At 48.1% G+C, this 17,447-nt stretch overlaps 1 protein-coding gene across 22 annotated transcripts in view; it reads right to left on the reverse strand.

Moving 5' to 3' along the window:
• Positions 1 to 17,447, reverse strand: part of ANKS3 (ankyrin repeat and sterile alpha motif domain containing 3) — a 39,138-nt gene that overhangs the window by 21,490 nt on the left and 201 nt on the right. For 5 of the 22 annotated variants that reach the window (XR_008514376.2, XR_008514374.2, XR_008514368.2 and 2 more), the window contains exons 1-5: positions 17,247 to 17,396; positions 13,178 to 13,349; positions 10,152 to 10,350; positions 9,832 to 9,953; positions 7,920 to 8,001 (exon numbers count right to left, since the gene is read on the reverse strand). Coding sequence is in view for 9 of the 22 variants with exons in the window: in XM_063717546.1 (XP_063573616.1) it covers positions 7,920 to 8,001; positions 9,832 to 9,953; positions 10,152 to 10,350; positions 13,178 to 13,349; positions 17,247 to 17,280 (609 nt within the window). In the remaining 13 variants the exon portion in view is untranslated. Of the gene's footprint in view, positions 1 to 7,919; positions 8,002 to 9,831; positions 10,028 to 10,151; positions 10,351 to 13,177; positions 13,350 to 15,485; positions 15,668 to 17,246; positions 17,400 to 17,447 lie in introns of those variants that run through there. The other 17 variants (XR_008514371.2, XR_008514369.2, XM_063717547.1 and 14 more) reach the window with 10 other exon arrangements.

Here is a 17,447-nt window from a genome sequence, read left to right on the forward strand (position 1 = left end):
ATGCCCGGCTCATTTTTGTACTTTTAGTAGAGATGGGGTTTCACTATGCTGACCGGGCTGGTCTTGAACTCCTGACCTCAGGTGATCCACCTGCCTTGGCGTCCCAAAGTGCTGGGATTACAGGCATGAGCCAGCACACCTGGCCAATTTTTTTTTTTTTTTAAATGTAGAGACAATGTCTCACTGTATTGCCCAGACTGGTCTCCAACTCCAGCCTCAAGCGATCTTCCCATTTTGGCCTCTAAAAGTGCTGGGATTACTGGCATGAGCCACTGTGCCTGACGTGAAAATAAATTTTTAACTACTTATGCTTTAAAAGATTTTTTTTCCTATTTTATAATGTCCATATTACTAAAGAGACACATGATCAAAATTCATTTTAACATGAAGGTGGGATCAGAAAGTTTAGAAACCCTGGAACAAGACTATCCGGAAGGCACAAATCAACTTTCTCTTAAAGACAGAGGCCCAAACAGATCCACATCCTCTTCTGACTGAGCTGCTGGGGGTTGGCCCCGCTGGCAGAAGGGAAATGGGGGACAAGGAAAGCAGCCACAGCCCTTTCCTCCCCTAGCAAAGAGCACAGGATGCCCAGACTTGCCCCATTCTCTACCTCCAGAAATGGAGCCCAGCTCTGGAAGGGCAGGCTGGGAAACTGGGTGGGCCCCCTCCTCTGGCTCCAGGTGGTCTAACTACTGGGCGGCAGGAAGAATGTGGGAGAGAGGAGCTTCCAGGCAGGGCTTGCCCACCAGCCTCCCTGGCAGGCAAACCACCCAGGCCATCGGGCCACCTGCTGCCAGTCCTGCCCCATCCCACCAAGCAGTCACTAACCAACACTTTGATTCTTGATTAAAGTGCTGGAGGAAGAACTCAGTGTTGAGTTCCTGAGTCTGATAATTTTGTGTGACTAGGAAAGAGAACATTTTTGCTTTTAGGAAATACATAATGAAATTCTTACTCTCAGGAAATACATATTTAGGGGAAAAGGGGCATTATGTCACAATTTACATTTAAATGATTCAGAAAACATACGCATGTTATATATAAAGAGACTGATAAGAAAATGAGGTGAAATGTTAACATTTGGGGAATCTGGTAAAGGCATGCAAATCGTTGGCCAAGCACTGTGGCTCCTGCCTGTAATCCCAGCACTTTGGGAGGCCAAGGTGGGAGGACCACTTGCAGCCGGGAGTTTGAGACCAGCCTAAGCAACTTAGTGAGACCCCAACTCTACAAAAAAATTAAATCAGCTAGTGTGATAGCATGCGCTTGTGGTCTCAGCTACTCAGGAGGCTGAGTTGCAAGGATCCCTTGAACCTGGGAGGTTGAGGCTGCAACAAACTATGATCGCGCCACTGTGCTCCAGCATGGGCAAACAGAGTGAGACCCTGTCTCAAAAAGAAACAAACATACAATCAAAAATTATAAGAGTACATATCTCTTATGATCTCCAGTTTTACCTTACTTAAAAAGACTCTAAACTTACAAGTAGAGGCTCTTTATGGTTCTGGGCTATTGATTCTATGATGTGTCTTAAGGAAGTCTAGTTCATGTCAGCAGGATTATCTGTCAAAGAATTATCTGGCCGGGCATGGTGGCTCAGGTCTGTAACTCCAGCACTTTGGGAGGCCAAGGTGGGAAGACTGCTTGAGGCCAGGAGTTCAAGACCAGCCTGGGCAACATAGCGAGATTTTGTCTCTACAAAAAAAACAGCCAGGCGTGGTGGTGCGTGCCTGTAGTCCCAGCTACTGAGGAGGCTGAGGCAGAAGGATTACTTCAGCCCAGGAGGTTGACACTGCAATGACCCATGATCAGGCCACTGCACTCTAGTCTGGTGATAGAGCAAGACCCTATACAAAATAAAAATAATAATAATAATAATTATTATTTGCAGAAAAAGAAACCCAAATGGCCGCTAAAGATATGTATAAAGTATTACAGAAAAATAAAAAAATAAAACATAAATTAAAATTAAGAAATGAAAAGATGCTCAACCTCATCAGAAATCAGAGAAAGGCAAAAATCAAAAGGAGACACTCATATGACTATGGGAGCCAAAAAGTCTAACATCCTGGCCGGGCACAGTGGCTCATGCCTGTAATCCCAGCACTTTGGGAGGCCGAGGCAGACAGATCATGAGGTTAGGAGTTCGAGACCAGCCTGGCCAACATGGTGAAACCCTGTCTCCACTAAAAATACAAAAATTAGCCGGATATGGTGGCACACACCTGTAATCCCAGGTACTCGGGAGGCTGAGGCAGGAGAAATGCTTGAGCCCGGGAGTCAGAAGTTGCAGCGAGCTGAGATCACACCACTGTACTCCAGCCTGGGGACAGAGCAAGACCCCATCTCAAAAAAAAAAATTTAAAAAGGCCAGGCACGGTGGCTCACGCCTGTAATCCCAGCACTTTGGGAGGCCAAGGCGGGCAGGTCACAAGGTCAGGAGATTGAGACCATTCTGGCCAACATGGTGAAACCCCGTCTCTACTAAAAATACAAAAATTAGCTGGGTGTGGTGGCGAGTGCCTGTAGTCCCAGCTACTTGGGAGGCTGAGGCAGGAAAATCGCTTGAACCTGGGAGGCAGAGGTTGCAGTGAGCCGAGATCACGCCACTGCACTCCAGCCTGGGTGACAGAGAGAGACTCCATCTCAAAAAAAAAAAAAAAAGAAGTCTAACACCCTAAGGGGAGGGTGTGAACCAGGACCACTATGGAAGTAAGCAACTTTACACTACCCACTACCTACTGAGACTCACCCACCTCACACAACAGAGACTCTACTTTGAAGAACACATCCTAAGCTCCTGAAGAAATTCCCATATGTGCTTAAAAAGACGTGTAAGAAATGTCAACGGCAGGCCAGGCGCAGTGGCTTATGCCTGTAATCCCAGCACTTTGGGAGGCGGAAGTGGGTAGATCACTTGAGGTCAGGAGTTCAAGACCATCCTGACCAACATGCTGAAACCCTGTCTACTAAAAATACAAAATGAGCTGGGCGTGGTGGCACATGCCTGTAATCCCAGCTACTCGGGAGGCTGAGGCAGGAGAATCGCTTGAACCCAGGAGGCAGAGGTTGCAGTGAGCCAAGATCGCACCACTGCACTCCACCCTGGGTGATAGAGTGAGACTCTGTCTCAAAAAAAAAGAAATGTCAACAGCAGCACTGTCAGAAGAGCAAAGTGGAACCCAACTTAAGAGCCCACTAATAAGGGAGAGGATGAAGGTGACTCAGGCATCCCTCCACACACAGAGCTGTTAGAGTGCGTTCTGCCTGCATGAACCAACATGCTGCTGAATGACACACACAATCTGATACGCTGTTTACACCCACCTTTCAAGATTCAAAACAAGTCTACACATGGCGTAAGGATGCACAGTATGTGATAAAAATATACAATCAGGGACAGGAGAGGTACACACCGGCATCTGGAGAGTAGTTGCCTCTGGAAAAGGAGGAAGGTAGATGAAATAGAAAGGCATATAAAGGGGATTTTGGTTGTGTCTTTTACAAACAACGGGAGAGGAGCTGAGGCAGATGAGGCAAGAGGTTAACATGTGTCACACACAGGTACTGGGTTTGTGTGGTTGGATATCTTACCTCTGTACTCTTTTGAGTGCTTCATAGTATAGGATGCATGATTCTTACTGTGGTAGGAGTGGAAGATGGCAGTTTGGCAACATCCACATTAAGACTGTACTTACACTTCACCCAAAACTTGTACCTTTAGTGCAGGACCATACAGATGTGGTCACACGTTTACAGACACATGTGCAAAGGTATTCTGCACAGCACTGTGTGTAACAGCAAATAGTTGGCAAGGACCTAATTCTATCTGTAGATTATTGTTAAAGAAACTCTGATTCGGCCAGGCGCAGTGGCTCACACCTGTAATCTCAGCACTTTGGGTGGCTGAGGCGAGCTGATCACAAGGTCAAGAGATTGAGACTATCCTGGCTAACATGGTGAAACCCCGTCTCTACTAAAAAGAAAACACAAAAAATTAGCCGGGCGTGGTGACACACACCTGTAGTCCCAGCTACTCGGGAGGCTGAGGCAGGAGAATCGCTTGAACCCGGGAGGCGAGGTTGCAGTGAGCCGAGATTGCGCCACTGCACTCCAGCCAGGGTGACAGAGCGAGACTCCGTCTCAAAACAAACAAACAAACAAAAAAACTCTGATTCATCCCTACAGGGAATGCCATGCCACCATTAAAAAAAAAAAAAAAAAAAAAAAGAGAGGCCGAGCACGGCAGCTCACGCCTGTAATCCTAGCACTTTGGGAGGCCAAGGTGGTTGGATCACGAGGTCAGGAGATCGAGACCATCCTGGCTAACATGGTGAAACCCCGTCTCTACTAAAAATATGAAAAATTAGCCGGGCATGGTAGCGGACGCCTGTGGTCCCAGCTACTCGGGAGGCTGAGGCAGGAGAATTGTGTGAACCTGAAGTCGGAGGTTGCAGTGAGCCGAGATTGTGCCACTGCACTCTAGCCTAGGTGACAGAGCAAGACTCCATCTCAAAAAAAAAGAAGAGAAGGGGCTGGGTGCGTTGGCTCGTGCCTGTAATCCCAGCACTTTGGAAGACCGAGGCAGGCGAACTGCCTGAGCTCAGGAGTTCAAGACCAGCCTGGGCAACATGGCAAAACCCCGTCTCTACAAAAAAAATACAAAAATTGGCTGGGCGTGATGGCACACACCTGTAGTCCCAGCTACTTGCGAGGCTGAGGCAGGAGGATCACCTGAGCCCAGGAGGTCAAGGCTGTAGTGAGCTGAGACTGCACCACTCCACTCCAGCCTGAGTGACAGAGCAAGACCCCGTCTCTTTATTTATTTATTTATTTAGAGATAGTCTCACTCTGTCACCCAGGCTGGAGTGCAGTGGCAACATCTTGGCTCATCGCAACCTCCGCCTCCCAGGTTCAAGTGATTCTCCTGTCTCAGCCTCCCAAGTAGCCGGGATTACAGCGCCAGCCACCTGTATTTTGTATTTTTGTATTTTTAGTAGAGGCGGGTTTCACCACATTGGCCAAGCTGGTCTCAAACTCCTGACCTCAAGTGATCTGTCTGCCTTGGCCTCTCAAAGTGCTGGGATTACAGGAGTGAGCCACTGCACCTGGCCCCGTCTCTTTATACACCAATATAGAACAATCTTCATGATTAAGTTTTTAAAAAAACGCAAGATGGGAGCATGGGGCAGGACCATGAGCGTGTGGGGGTGTATTCCCAGAGTCGCCGTGGGGAGGTTGCCAAGGAGATGCAGGCAGGGTGGGGGACAGTCCTGCAGTGCACCCGCCTTCTGGTCTGCATGTGTACCACGTGCATGTTCTGTCCCAAAATTCTTTGTTAAAAAGAGATACCATGTGAGATTTTCATTATTTCAGAAATTCCCACCAATAAGTGAGAAAAAAACAAACTATCCAATAGAAAATTGGGCAATAAACATAGACAACTCATAAGAGAAATACAAATGGCCAGCCGGGCACAGTGGCTCACACCTGTAATCCCAGCACTTTGGGAGGCCAGGGCGGGCGGATCATGAGGTCAGGAGATCGAGACCATCCTGGCTAACACGATAAAACCTTGTCTCTACTAAAAATACAAAAAATTAGCCAGGATTTTTTGTATTTTTAGTCCCAGCTACTTGGGAGGCTGAGGCAGGAGAATCTCTTGAACCTGGGAGGTGGAGGTTGCAGTGCGCTGAGATCATGCCACTGCACTCCAGCCTGGGCGACAGAGTAAGACCCAGTCTCAAAAAAAAAAAAGAAAAAAAAAAGAAATACAAATGGCTAAGAAATCTATTTAAAAATGTTCAACTGGCTGGGCGCGGTTGCTCATGCCTGTAATCCTAGCACTTTGGGAGGCTAAGGTGGGCGGATTGCCTGAGCTCAGGAGTTCAAGACCAGCCTGGGCAACATGGTGAAACCTCATCTCTACTAAAATACAAAAAATTAGCCAGGTGTGGTGGCGTGCGCCTGTAGTCTCAGCTACTCGGGAGGCTGAGGCAGGAGAATTGCTTGAACTTGGGAGGTGAAGGTTGCAGTGAGCCGAGATCACGCCACTGTACTCCAGCCTTCCAGCCTGAGCGACAGAGCACAAGACTTCTGTCTCCAAAAAAAAAAAAATTTCAACTACTCTAACAAGGACAAACTAAAATGAGACGCCACAATTCACCCGCCAGATTGATAAAAGGTTGACTGACATCAGGGCTGATGAGGACATGAGAAAATGGACACCTTTGTCTATGACTGGTGGGCAGGACAAGAGACAACCTTGGTAGTGGGAATGCATCAGGACCGCCTGCACTTCCCCTCATTGGGTTTAACAGCCTTATAAAGATATAATCCACATACCAACAAGTCACCCACTTACAATGTACAATTCAATGGCTTCTCGTACATTCACAGTTGTTCAACCATCACCACAAACAATTTTAGCACATTTTTATCACCCCAATCTTCCCATTCCCCAAGACCCAGGAAACCACTCATCTATTTTCTGTCTATGTATTTGCTTATTCTGGACATTTCCTATGAGTGAAATCACCTAGTGTGTGGCCTGTTATGTGTGGCTTCTTTCACTGAGCCTAATGTTTTCCTTTTCTTTTTCTTTTTGAGGCAGGATCCACTCTGTGACCCGGACTGGAGTGCAGCGGCGCAATCATAGCTCAGTGCAACCTCCAACTCCAGGGCTGAAGCGATCCTCTGGCCTCAGCCTCCCAAAGTGTTGGGATTACTGGTGTGCGCCACCACACCCAGCCCAGCCTAATGCATCAGGGTTCACCCATGCCGCAGCATGTGGCAGTACTGCATTACTTTGTAGGGCCGAATAATATCCTGCTATACAGATATATATTTTGTTTATCAATTCCTCAGTAGATGGCTCGTGGGTTGTTTCTACTTTTTGGCAATTATGAATAATACTGCTATGAATATTTATGTACAAGGTTCTGTGTGGACAGGCTTGCACCAGTAATCCCAGCACTTTGGGAGGCTGAGGTGATCACTTGAGCTCAGGAATTCAAGATTAGCCTGCACAACATACTGAGACCCCCAGCTCTACCAAAAAAAAAAAATTAAATAATTAGCCGGGGCATTGTGGCATGCACCTGTAGTCCCAGCTACTTGGGGGCTGAGGCGGGAGGATCGCTTGAGCCCAGGAGGTTGAAGCTGCAGTGAGCCACGATCTCGCCACTGAACTCCAGCCTGGGATACAGGGCAAGACCCTGTCTCAAAAAAATAAATTAATAAAATAAAACACAAATACAATATACAGAAATAACTGCAAATGTATTAAAACTATGTGTAAGAGGATATTCCCGGAGCACTGTTTACAATTGCAAAATGTTAAAAACTAAGTTTCTACTAACAAGAAACTCATTAAATTAACTGAGACAGATTGTACACGGAATACTGTACAAAGATAAGATGTCTGTAAGATGCCTCTAAGTTACAGAATATATGTAGAATCACACTTGGTTCAAAACACAAAGCAATGTGCACACACTTGCCTACAGACACACCTTTCCACAGCAGAGGAAAAGTCCTAGGGCAGCTCTTTCTCAAACCAAGTGGGCATCTCAGGGAGGTTGAAAAAGAGAGGAAGATCTCTGCCTTCTTATTCTATATAATTTTTCTAAGGGACAGGATTATGAGTGCTATTCACTTTTAAAATATTCTTCCATAATTTTCAGATAGTATTTTCAAAATTATTACAGGAATAGGTGTCTATTTCTACTCACCACTATATCCTTAATGCCTAAGCACCACTCAACACCAGGCGTCAATAGATAATGAAAATGTGTTGAATAAATGAATGAAAGTTATTTCTGTGCAAAGGAAAATTCTGTAATAGCTTATACTTCAGTAATATGATTCGTCATTTGCTGTGACTACATTACATGCTAATAAACAGGGTCACTTACGTGATTCAGAAAATACTGCACGATTATCTCATGGCCAGCCGCAGCTGCTTCCATCAAAGGAGTAAATCCATATATCGGCTCCCTGCAAGATGTGGGCCACAGTCAGACGATTGGCAGAGACAAGTTCCTCCTGGCAAAAACTCCCTGCTGAAGATAAACCCAGGGCAGTGCACGAGTCACCGATCCCTAAGTGTAGAACACTGTCCCTTTCAAGAATTAACAGGTGAGATGAGAACAGTGAATATAACACATCAGCTCCATTTACTCTTCTGGTGTCTGTCCCCAGGGCTGGTCTTTGTCCTAAAGACAGATGTCTGCCTATCGTCCCACCTGTTGGCTATTCCCACCTGCTACCTCTGAAATCTCCACCTCAATCATATTCAAAAAGCAGTTCTAACTCCTCACTCCTCACAGAAAGCCAACGTCTCCCATCCATTCATCCAAATCCTGGCTTCAAGTTCAATGTCCTCCATGAACCCACTCTGAAAAGCTCAAGTACTAATGATCTAAGCTGTCTCTGCCATGCTTAGCTCCTGAAGCTTGCTTTTCATGCTTGGTTATGCTAACTCGGCACTGTCTTCAGAGGGCTTCCAAATCCCTCCTTGTCTCATGCTGGTTTAGAAGTCAGGAACCATGCATAGGAAATGCTGGTTTTCATCCATCTTAAGACACAGTGTTCATACTTTAACATCTCTCAAGTCAGAAAACATCTTTAAATCAACAGGCGAGTTGAATGTTAATTAATGGCATATTTTTTCTTTCTTACTGGCATACAAAGTTATGAGGTGTCTTAGAATGGATGACAGCCAGAGTGGGTGCTGCATTGGTACCCGCTGCGTTTGTTCAAAGGTGATTATTATCATGACAAGCTTTAGACAACAATCCCACTTCCAACTTATAAAACTCATGACTGGTTTTTTGTTTGTTTGTTTTTGAGACAGAGTTTTGCTCTTGTTGCTCAGGCTGGAGTGCAATGGCACGACCTCGGCTCACTGCAACCTCTGCCTCCTGGGTTCAAGTGATTCTCCTGCCTCAGCCTCCCGAGTAGCTGGGATTACAGGCACCCGCCACCACACCCAGCTAATTTTTGTATTTTTAGTAGAGACGGGGTTTCAGCATGTTGGCCAGGCTGGTCTCGAACTCCTGACCTCATGATCTGCCCGCCTTGGCCCCCCAAAGTGCTAGGATTACAGGTGTGACCACCGCGCCTGGCCAAAACTCATGACTATTGTTTTTGTTTTTTTTTGAGACGGAGTCTCGCTCTGTCACTCAGGCTGGAGTGCAGTGGTGCGATCTCGGCTCACTGCAAGCTCCACCTCCCGGGTTCACGCCATTCTCCTGCCTCAGCCTCCCGCGTAGCTGGGACTACAGGCGCCCACCACCATGCCCAGCTAATTTTTTTGTATTTTTAGTAGAGACGGGGTTTCACCATGTTAGCCAGGATGGTCTCGATCTCCTGACCTCGTGATCCGCCCGCCTCGGCCTCCCAAAGAGCTGGGATTACAGGCATGAGCCACCGTGCCCGGCCTCATGACTGTTTTTAAAGCATCACCTCACCTCATCCATACAAAAGGCAAGAAAATGGAAGGAATTTGCATGTGATGTATGACATTTAAATGCCATTCAGTATGTTAGGCCCCTGGCATACAATAAAACACGTAATTCTTACAACTCTATGACCCAGGTGGGTTTCAGATAAAGAAAAGGAAGCTGAGAGGGCTTGAAGAGATGCATCTCACAGATGTAGGAAAAGGCCTGTGCCTGGAAGGACTCTGGTCCTACCCCTCATCTTGAGCCTCTCGTGCCGAAGCAGGGTGGCCCTAAACTCTGGTTAGCTGCCTCCAGAGCCACCCTCCTTAGAGTCAGATGACACCTAGGCCACTCCTGTGGCCACTAAAGATGTGGCAATCACCTCACGTTGGCATTGGCTCCACTGTCCAAGAGGAACCTGACCATGTGCTGGTGTCCGGCGCTGGTACAGTGGAAGAGGGCTGTCCAGCCCTGGATGTCTTTCATTTCTAGCTCTGCACCTTGCTTCAAGAGAACACAGAACGTGCGTTACGGCCTCATCTCCTCTGCGTGGGGCGGGCGCCCTCCAGGCGGCCATGCTGCAAGAATCAGAAGTGATTACAAGAGCACACACGAACACCGTGGCCTGCAGTGGTTCGCATCTCTGTCAGGGAGGCCACGGAGCCCCTCAGGTTTCTGGGCCTGAGTTCCCTCGTAGCTCACCTGGAGAAGAAAGTAGGCGATGCTCTCGTTGCCACAGCTGGAGGCCAGCATCAGTGGAGTCTGCCCTTCTGGGGTCGGCACATTCACACTCACCCCCGCCTCAAGCAGCAGGTGCACGATTGTGTCGTGGCCAATGTAGGAGGCATACATCAGCGGGGTCCAGCCACCACCATTCTTCTTATTCAAATCTAACTCTCTCCTAAACAAACGCAAGATATGCTAGACATGGCCAGCCGCCTCGTATGTGGGGTTCACCAAAGCTGGTGGCGAGGCTAGGCCAGGCGGGATGAGTTCACAGGAAGCAGAAGTTATCTGCCACCCTGGACGTTGTGGGGATTGGGGTCAGGCAGGCAGAGAATGCTGACAGTTGCTCGTACACTGCCTTGTGAGGCCCTGAACCTTTGTCTCCTTGCTCTGATTTCGCATCCTCCTAGCCCAAGGCCAGCTATGTTCTTTCACACCACCAAATAGGCAGATGGCACTCAACCAGGGAATATCTGGCAATGTCTGAAGGCATTTTTGGTTCTCACAACTGGGCAGGGAAGGGCTGCTGGCAGTTAGCGGTGGAGGCCAAGGCTGCTGCTAAACATCCCACAGTGTCCAGGACAGCCCCCACAGTAAAGAGTGATCCAGCCTGGATTGTCAACACAGTCACAGTTGAAAAACCCTGACCACCACAGGCCTAGCATCTACTAGCCCAGTGCTGGGTGGAGAGGAGCAGTGAGGAAAGAAGGGACTCCACCGTGGACAAGTCCCACCGCCACTGATTCATCCTTTGTCACCTCACCCTAAAGAAACATTCTTGAAAAATCTGTGACCAAAGAATCCCATCTTTCTCACTGATTTCTGTTAAAATTCTGGCAATGCATTTTCCCATGGGAAAAAAGTGTGGGCTTCCTAGCTGTGACTTTGGGGTTGGGACAAGGGAGTCACATTTAAAATAATACCCACTTGCATGGTTACCTGGGATCCTACACGGTTAACGCCCGCAGGCCTTCTTTCCCTTCCCCAGTTCTTGCCTGCAGTAGGGGTAACAACTGGTGACTGAACCCCAGGATGTGTCCCTTTTGTGGGATTCACTTTTTTTTCTTTTTTTTTTTGAAACAGAGTCTCGCTCTGTCGCCCAGGCTGGAGTGCAGTGGCGTGATCTCAGCTCACTGCAAGCTCCGCCTCCCAAGTTCACGCCATTCTCCTGCCTCAGCCTCCCGAGTAGCTGGGACTATAAGCACCCACCACTACGCCCAGCTAATTTTTTGTATTTTTAGTAGAGATGGGGTTTCACCGTATTAGCCAGGATGGTCTCGATCTCCTGACCTCGTGATCCGCCCGCCTCGGCCTCCCAAAGTGCTGGGATTACAGGTGTGAGCCACCGCGCCTGGCCGGGATTCACATATTAGACCACACCAGGCAACTACCTTCCATTGCCTGGCAGCCCTCAGTGACTCTGGGATGCACACCTGGGCAGCCATTCCAGAAGGTCCTGATACCAGGGTTCAGTGGCAGCCCCTGGCCAGGGGAGCTGCATGGAGATGCCTCTGCAGCAGGGCTCGAATGCACCCAGCTCGTCCTAACACTATCTTCCTTTACACAACAGCAGAGCGTCTCTCTGGGGCTCTCTCACCACTCCTCGTTCAGCCCCACCGCTCCCTTCTGACGCCCCTAGCTCACCTCAGGCCCCATCCTGTGCTTACTGTCAGCAAGCCTCCGCCTCAGTTAGTGTCGAAATCCCATCACAACACAAACGTCTCCCCCTGCTCCTCTGCGGAGCGGTTCTGGACTCTGCATCTTAACAGGACACCCAAAGACTTAAGAGCCTGAGAATTCCAAACGTGACCCTGTGAGGGGCCGTACTGACTGCATACCCAGCTGCCTATGCCTAGAGCTTCCCGTGGAGGGAGCGCAACAGACCACCCTGTACCAAGGTGCACCGGCGCTCCATGGGCTGGGTATGTCTAAGGGAGGGCCACAACTTGGGTACCGGAGACCTGGGGCTTCAGCAAGGCTTTACTTTGGCTCACTGGGAACTGGAAGAGGCACGCAGAGAGAGGGAGAGAGGTCGCTGCACCACAATATCAAATGAGAACCAGGAGACAGAGTTAGGCTGTGTGTGGAACATAAGGGGGTGGAAGTGAGGAGATGACCCTTTTCCAAAAACAAGATGATCACATCCTACTATGGGCAAGATGCAGCCATGGACCCTGCCAGGGGCTTTTTATTGTCTCTAACTATTGTACACAGATTAGCAAAGGGCAGGTGGGCAGTGAGGTCGGAAGGTCATTCCTCAGAGGCACTAAAAGCCCAGCCTCTCTCCTCCTCTGTGGCAGAAGCTAGAGGGGAACAGGGATCACAGGGATCGAATGAACCTTCCGGGAAAAGAAGGCCAGGGATCACTTTTTTATTTTTTTTGTTTTTGTTTTTGTTTTTGAGACAGAGTCTCACTGTGTTGCCCAGGCTGGAGTGCAGTGGCGCAATCTCAGCTCACTGCAACCTCCACCTCCCGGGTTCAAGCGATTCTCCTGCCTCAGCCTCCTGAGTAGCTGGGATTACAGGTACATGCCACCATACCCAGCTAACTTTTATATTTTTAGTAGACATGGAGTTTCATCATGTTACCCAGAATGGTCTCAAACTCCTGACCTCAAGTGACCCACCCATCTCAGCCTCCCAAAGTGCTGGAATTATAAGTGTGAGCCACCACGCCAGGCCATCACTTTCTGTCTTTATTTTTATTTTGCTTGTTTGTTTGGGCATTTCTGCAATTAGTGAATAAAATTAGTCTGGTTAAAGAATGACTGTTTATAAGCTTCTGATCAAAGTTTACTCCCTCTTTTTCTTCCTAGGAATAAAAACTGCCTTTTTGTCAGGGCTCAGCATCAATGCTTACTGACAGCTGCCCGAGATAAGCAGGTTAACCTATTCTACACGCATTAAACATCCACAACTGTGTGCAAAGCCCCATCACGTGGGATCCGAAGCCATCACTGCGCTACTCAAAATGTGAGAGGAAGTTCCCCGAGATCTCTTACCGCTGCACACACTCCTTCACCACTTCATACTGGCCGATGGAAGCAGCTGTGTGAAGATCCAGGGGGACATCCAGCTCCTCCCGGCTGACCTGTGCCCCGAGCCCGTGCCACATGGACAAGCTGCGGTTCAGGAGTTCCGGCTCGCTGGCTTCATCGCTGAGCTCAGACATCACTGAGGAGGAAGGCCCAAGGGTTAGATCTTTCCTGGCTGGTTGTTCCAGGGCATGAAACAGGCTGGTCCTGCCCTTGCTACACCACTGCACTAGCAGACTGATAACCCAATGCAGTCAACCCTGGGAGTAACTCAGACAAATTTATTTGCTGAAATAATATATGGTTTGGGCAGTCCCATCCATGCTAAATCTGGTGAGCTTGCTACCACACCAGTAAAGAGGAGCACATATAGTGAGGCATTAACTGTGGAGTACCTGCTCCTCCTTCCATCCGCAGGCACCAGGTAAAAGAGAATTTTCCATCAACTCTAGGAACCTGACAACCTCTTGGATGGGCAGTAAAGAAATGCTAATTGGGTTATTTAACCAAATCAGTTCCTTGATGTGGTGGGGAAGAACCCTGGATTTGGGGTTTGATCAAAATTCAGCTTGGATCGGGTGCGGTGGCTCACACCTGTAATCCCAGCACTTTGGGAGGCCAAGGTGGGCGGATCACTTGAGGTCAAGAGTTCAAGACCAGCCTGGCCAACATGGTGAAATTCCGTCTCTACTAAAAATACAAAAATTAGCTGGGCATGAAGGCCAGCGACTCGGGAGGCTGAGGTAGGAGCATCACTTGAACTGAGGAGGCGGAAGTTGCGGTGAGCGAAGATCACACCATTGCACTCCAGCCTGGGAAACAGAGCAAGACTTTGTCTCCAAAAAAAAACAAAAAAAACAAAAAAGCAGCTCTGCTACTTAGCAACTCCAATCCCTAGTGCCTCACTGTCTAATGGGGACATATCTAAAAAGGCTGCTATTATGATACATAAAAGAATGGATAAACAAACGGTGGCACATCCGTATAATGGATGCTACTCAGCATTAAACACAAGGATCCAACAGTTGACATGCAACACATGAATGAATTTCAAATGCTTTATGCTAAATGGAAGAAGCCTGCCTACTGTATAATTTCACTTACATGATATTCTGGAAAAGGCAAAATTAAAGGGTTGGAGGTTGGGGCAGAGAGGGAATTTGGGGGACGATAGACCTGTATGACTGTGACGGTGGATCTGTGACTCCATGCCTTTATGAAACCACAGAACTGAACACCAAAATGAATTTTACTGTATGTAAATTTTATTTATTTTTTTGAGACAGTCTTGCTCTGTCAGGCTGGAGTGCAGTGGCGTGATTTCAGCTCACTGGAACCTCTGCCTCCTGGGTTTAAGGGCTTCTTGAGCCTCAGCCACCTGAATAGCTGAGATTACAGGTGTGCGCCATCATGCTAGGCTAATTTTTGTATTTTTAGTAGAGACGGGGGTTTCACCACGCTGGCCAGGCTGGTCTCGAACTCCTGACCTCAGGTGATCCACCCGCCTCAGCCTCTCAAAGTGCTGGAATTATAGGCGTGAGCCACTGCACCTGGCCTGTAAATTTTAAATATAAATTAATTTTTCTGGAATGGTTATGAAATTGAAAATTTCAAAAAAGAAAAAATAAATTTTTCTGAAAAAAATAGAAAGCAACTCCCCAATAGAGAAACCAGGATGTGATTGGTGGCACGCAGCAACGGTCAACTGAATAGGAATCCACTTAGGCATCCTTTGAAGAGAGAGCTATGGGGGGAAATATAACAGGCCAGTGAACTGGTGGGGTGACACTTTCCCCGAGATGGGCCTACATGGGTAACGGCACACCAGGAATCCCCAAATCAAGGCCAAGTCATCAGCTTCCTAGTAGAATCCTTAGGTACAAGAGTGCCAGGAAACAAGAGTAGGAAAGGGAGCAAAGGCGAAAACAAAGGCCTTGTACAGGTGCTATGGTAGTTAATAGATGCGATGAGGACCTCAGTTTCTACTAAAGAATGCTTCCAAGCCCCAGGTGACAACCAAGATGGCTAAAGAAACAAACCACCAATGTGGGGGACGAACACTTCACAGGCCCTTGGTGAAGAGTGTGTGTAGGTGCGGTGGGGCAAGCAAAGCCCTCCTTCCTGGAACCACCACCTCTTCAGCTAGCAGAGCCCAAGATCGTGCAGTCCCCTTCCCTCACTTTGCAGGTGAGAATCCCACCCTAACAGTCCTGGCCAATGAAGCCTGGATAAGAAACCAAATGAGCTGAGGGTCAGTTCAGAGTCCCTTCCATACCTCCCTCAAGCCTTCACTGGGCATGTCTCTTCCACTCCAGAGGCCTCCTGCAGGGTGAGGCCGTGTTCTCTATTTATTGGAGACTTGCATATCTGACACCTCCAGACGTCTGAAGGACAATCAGAACCAGACCAAGCGTGACGGACCACTTGAAGCCAGGAGTTCGAGACCAGCCTGGCCAAAATGGAGAAATCCCATCTTTACTAAAATTACAAAAATTGGGCCGGGCATGGTGGCTCATGCCTGTAATCCCAGCACTTTGGGAGGCTGAGGTGGGCGGATCGCGAGGTCAGGTGATCGAGACCATCCTGGCTAACATGGTGAAACCCCGTCTCTACTAAAAATACAAAAAATTAGCCGGGCGTGGTTGCGGGCGCCTGTAGTCCCAGCTACTCAGGAGGCTGAGGCAGGAGAATGGCCTGAACCTGGGAGGCGGAGCTTGCAGTGAGCCGAGATCGCACCACTGCACTCCAGCCTGGGTGACAGAACGAGATTCTGTCTCAAAAAAAAAAAAAACAAAAAAACACTAAAGTGAAAACTAAAACGTCCCATCCCGAGTGGTGTGGTGTAAAGTAGCATTCGAGATAAGACGTTTTAGTTTTCATTCAACTTTTTGGTTCTGTCCATTCTGAAAATGCTAAGTATCTGTTATCTTTACAATGAATCCTAAAGAAAATGTGGTACTTAGACACAATGGAGTATTATTCAGCCATAAAAAAAGAACGAGATCCTATCATTTGCAAAAACATGGATGGAAGCGGAGATCGTTATGTTTAGTGAAATAAGCCAGGCACAGAAAGATAAATATTGCATGTTCTCACTTATTTGTGGTTATCAAAAAATCAAAACAACTGAACTCATGGAGATAGAGAGTAGAAGGACGGTTACTTCTACTGTAACCAAGGCTGGGAAGGGTAGTGGAGGGTGGGGATGCTTAATGGATACAAAAAAAATAGAATGAATAAGATCTAGTATTTGATCGCGCCATGCACTCCAGCCTGGGCGACAGAGAGAGACTCCGTCTCAAAAAAAAAAAAAAAAAAAAAAAAAATCTAGTATTTGACCGCACAACTGGGTGACTATAGTCAATATAATCTAATTGCACATTTTATTTATTTTATTTATTTATTTTTTTTTTGAGACGGAGTCTCACTCTGTTACCCAGGCTAGAGTGCAGCGGCGTGATCTCGGCTCACCGCAACTTCCGCCTCCTGGGTTCAAGTGATTCTCCTGCCTCAGCCTCCCGAGTAGCTGAGATTACAGGTATGAGCCACCACGCCAGGCTAGTTTTCGTATGTTTAGTAGAGATGGAGTTTCCCCATGTTGGCCAGGCTGATCTCGAATCCTTGACTTCAGGCGATCCGCCCGCCTTGGCCTCCCAAAGTGCTAGGATTACAGGCGTGAGTGAGCCACCGCGCCCGGCTGCACATTTAAAAATAACTCAAAGAGTATAATCAGATTGTTTGTAACACAAAGGATAAATGCTTGAAGAGATGGAGACCCCATTTTACATGTGATTACGAACTGCATGCCTGTATCAAAATCTCTCATATACGCCATAAATATATACACCTACTACATACCCACAAAAATTAAAAAATTTTTAAAAATCTTAACAAATGTGATGCTGGTGGTAACTGTCACGCCCACAGAGGAGGTCTGTGAAAGCACCCAGGCACCCCCTCTCGCCCCGTGGAACCGCATCGCAAAGGTAGCTCACTGGCCTCCGGGCGGTCCCTGGCAGACAAACCCGTAACTCACAGCAGTGACGCTTCCCGACGACCCCCGGCCACATCCCCACAGGAACGCTACGGCGCACAGGGCATTACTGTCCCGACGCCACAACCACATAAAGAAAATGTGGGGTCTCGGTCCTCCAGTCTCGCGGCGAGCAAGTGCAGCGCGGGACGCCCGAGCGCCGGGTCTAGGCGGGCAGCAGGTGCCGGCAACTGCTGGGGCCGG

This window comes from Pongo abelii, chromosome 18 (assembly GCF_028885655.2).
Source record: "Pongo abelii isolate AG06213 chromosome 18, NHGRI_mPonAbe1-v2.0_pri, whole genome shotgun sequence".
Classification (NCBI taxonomy): domain Eukaryota; kingdom Metazoa; phylum Chordata; class Mammalia; order Primates; family Hominidae; genus Pongo; species Pongo abelii.